Source organism: Lottia gigantea (assembly GCF_000327385.1).
Source record: "Lottia gigantea unplaced genomic scaffold LOTGIsca_33, whole genome shotgun sequence".
Classification (NCBI taxonomy): Eukaryota; Metazoa; Mollusca; class Gastropoda; family Lottiidae; genus Lottia; species Lottia gigantea.
This window is the reverse complement of record NW_008709110.1, coordinates 907,675-909,406: the sequence shown is the minus strand read 5'-3', so window position 1 is coordinate 909,406 and position 1,732 is coordinate 907,675. Positions and strand designations below refer to the sequence as shown.

At 38.3% G+C, this 1,732-nt stretch overlaps 1 protein-coding gene across 1 annotated transcript; it reads left to right on the top strand.

Annotated features, from left to right (window-relative positions):
* Window positions 1-53: 53 nt before the first annotated feature.
* Window positions 54-1,052, top strand: LOTGIDRAFT_162271 (hypothetical protein; the record flags this gene model as incomplete). Its single annotated transcript, XM_009058231.1, has 1 exon — window positions 54-1,052. The coding sequence occupies one exon, from the start codon at window positions 54-56 to the stop codon at window positions 1,050-1,052; it is 999 nt and encodes a 332-aa protein (XP_009056479.1).
* Between the last annotated feature and the right edge of the window lie 680 nt (window positions 1,053-1,732).

Sequence of the window (1,732 nt, the reverse complement as noted above, 5' to 3'; positions counted from 1 at the left end):
GTAGAAAATGCCTATCAAACTATGTTCAGGATGCTTCGTGCCTGAACTTGGAGATGGTTGCCCGACACCTACTGAACAAAGGCGATGATGTCATCACCGTTGGGCTAGACGATACAACAAAGGCAGCCGGACACAGATTATTCGACATCAAAACTGACAGTATCACAATCACACAAGCCTCTGGCGAGAAAAGGTTGCTCACAACAGGTTACCTTGAAAACGCTTCACATGCTGGCAAAGCAGGGGCAGAAGCTTACAACTTCAACCTACAGTGCCTCGCTATATTAGCTGGCTCAAGTGTTGATGAAATAAAAAGCAATATTGACTTCTGGATGACGGACCGGGCAGCTGACTGCTCAAAGATGTTGACTATTCTCGGTATTGAGCCAGCAAAGTTTCTGAAATGCTGCGCCCATCTACTTCTTTGTATTGATCACAGTATCGACAAGACTTTCAGAGACACAGAACAGATAACTGGCTTTGACAAACTGATTAACGCATCCAAGATACTACACTCTACTTCATACAGTCTCCATACGCTCGGCTTGATCGCACTGGCTAAACTGATGTCACCTAGCCATGCTTCTCATTCTGTGTCCTTACACAACCAATTCAAGGAATGGCTCGCTGGACGAACATCCCAACCGGTCCAAGATGTGAAACAGTTGGAGAAAGACTTCTTGGCGACCGTGAAAATGGCAAAACGGTTAGCACTACTGAAGAAAGAAGAGCTGAAAAAAAAACGAAACGAAAAAATGCTGAAGGTTTTGGAGTCATGCAAGACACATATAGGATCAGTAACACCGACAACGATTAACCTGCTTGACAGATTAACAGAGAGTCAACTCATCACGGAAATATGCTATATACGTCTTACAATCTGCCCAGATATACACCAAAAACGACGAATAAAATTACCAAATGGTCATTTCAAATTTCAAACATTCTCCAAAGCAGAACTCAAGCAAACCATCATTACCGTTATCAAGCCCGGAAATAATGTTGTGGAGAATATTGATGAAATCGTTAAAGACGCTCTTAAATCTCATTAGTTTTGTGTTGATTGGCCTTATGGATATGAATATGAATATGAAGTGTATTGTATGTCTTGTATCAGATTTTCATTTTTACTGTTAATTTTGGTCGCCATCTTACATTTCTGCCATATTTGATTATTTGAATTTAATTTTCCCGCCAATTTTGACCACCATCTTGAATTTCTAATTTTACTGCTAATTTTGGCCGCCATTTTGGATTTCCGCCATTTTGGATTATTGAAATAAAATTTTGAACTCATATTTGACTTTGGCGACCGCGAAAACCCCATGTTACATTAAGTATAAAATTCTCCATTATTTCCAACAATTTCGGCCGCCATTTTGAAAAAAGACACTGCACCAACATAAAAATTTTATTTTCATAAAACAAATATTTCTGATTCTAAATTTTCAGCCAATTTGGCATCAGAAAATACCTGGCATTTACAAACTTATATTATTGTCCCATCCCTAATTTAACTAGAAAGCTGTGTGACGTTTATTATTTTCTTTTAGCTTCTCGAATCACTGGGACATTTGATCGACAATGGTGGAGTTGGTTTTTAACTTCGACTTACGACATGAAGATGGATACCTTTACCATTATTGAATTACACTGATATGGAATATATTCATATTTTCTTTGAACAGATAAAATCATTGCCAGAAATACGACTTTTATTGTGTAGGACTAG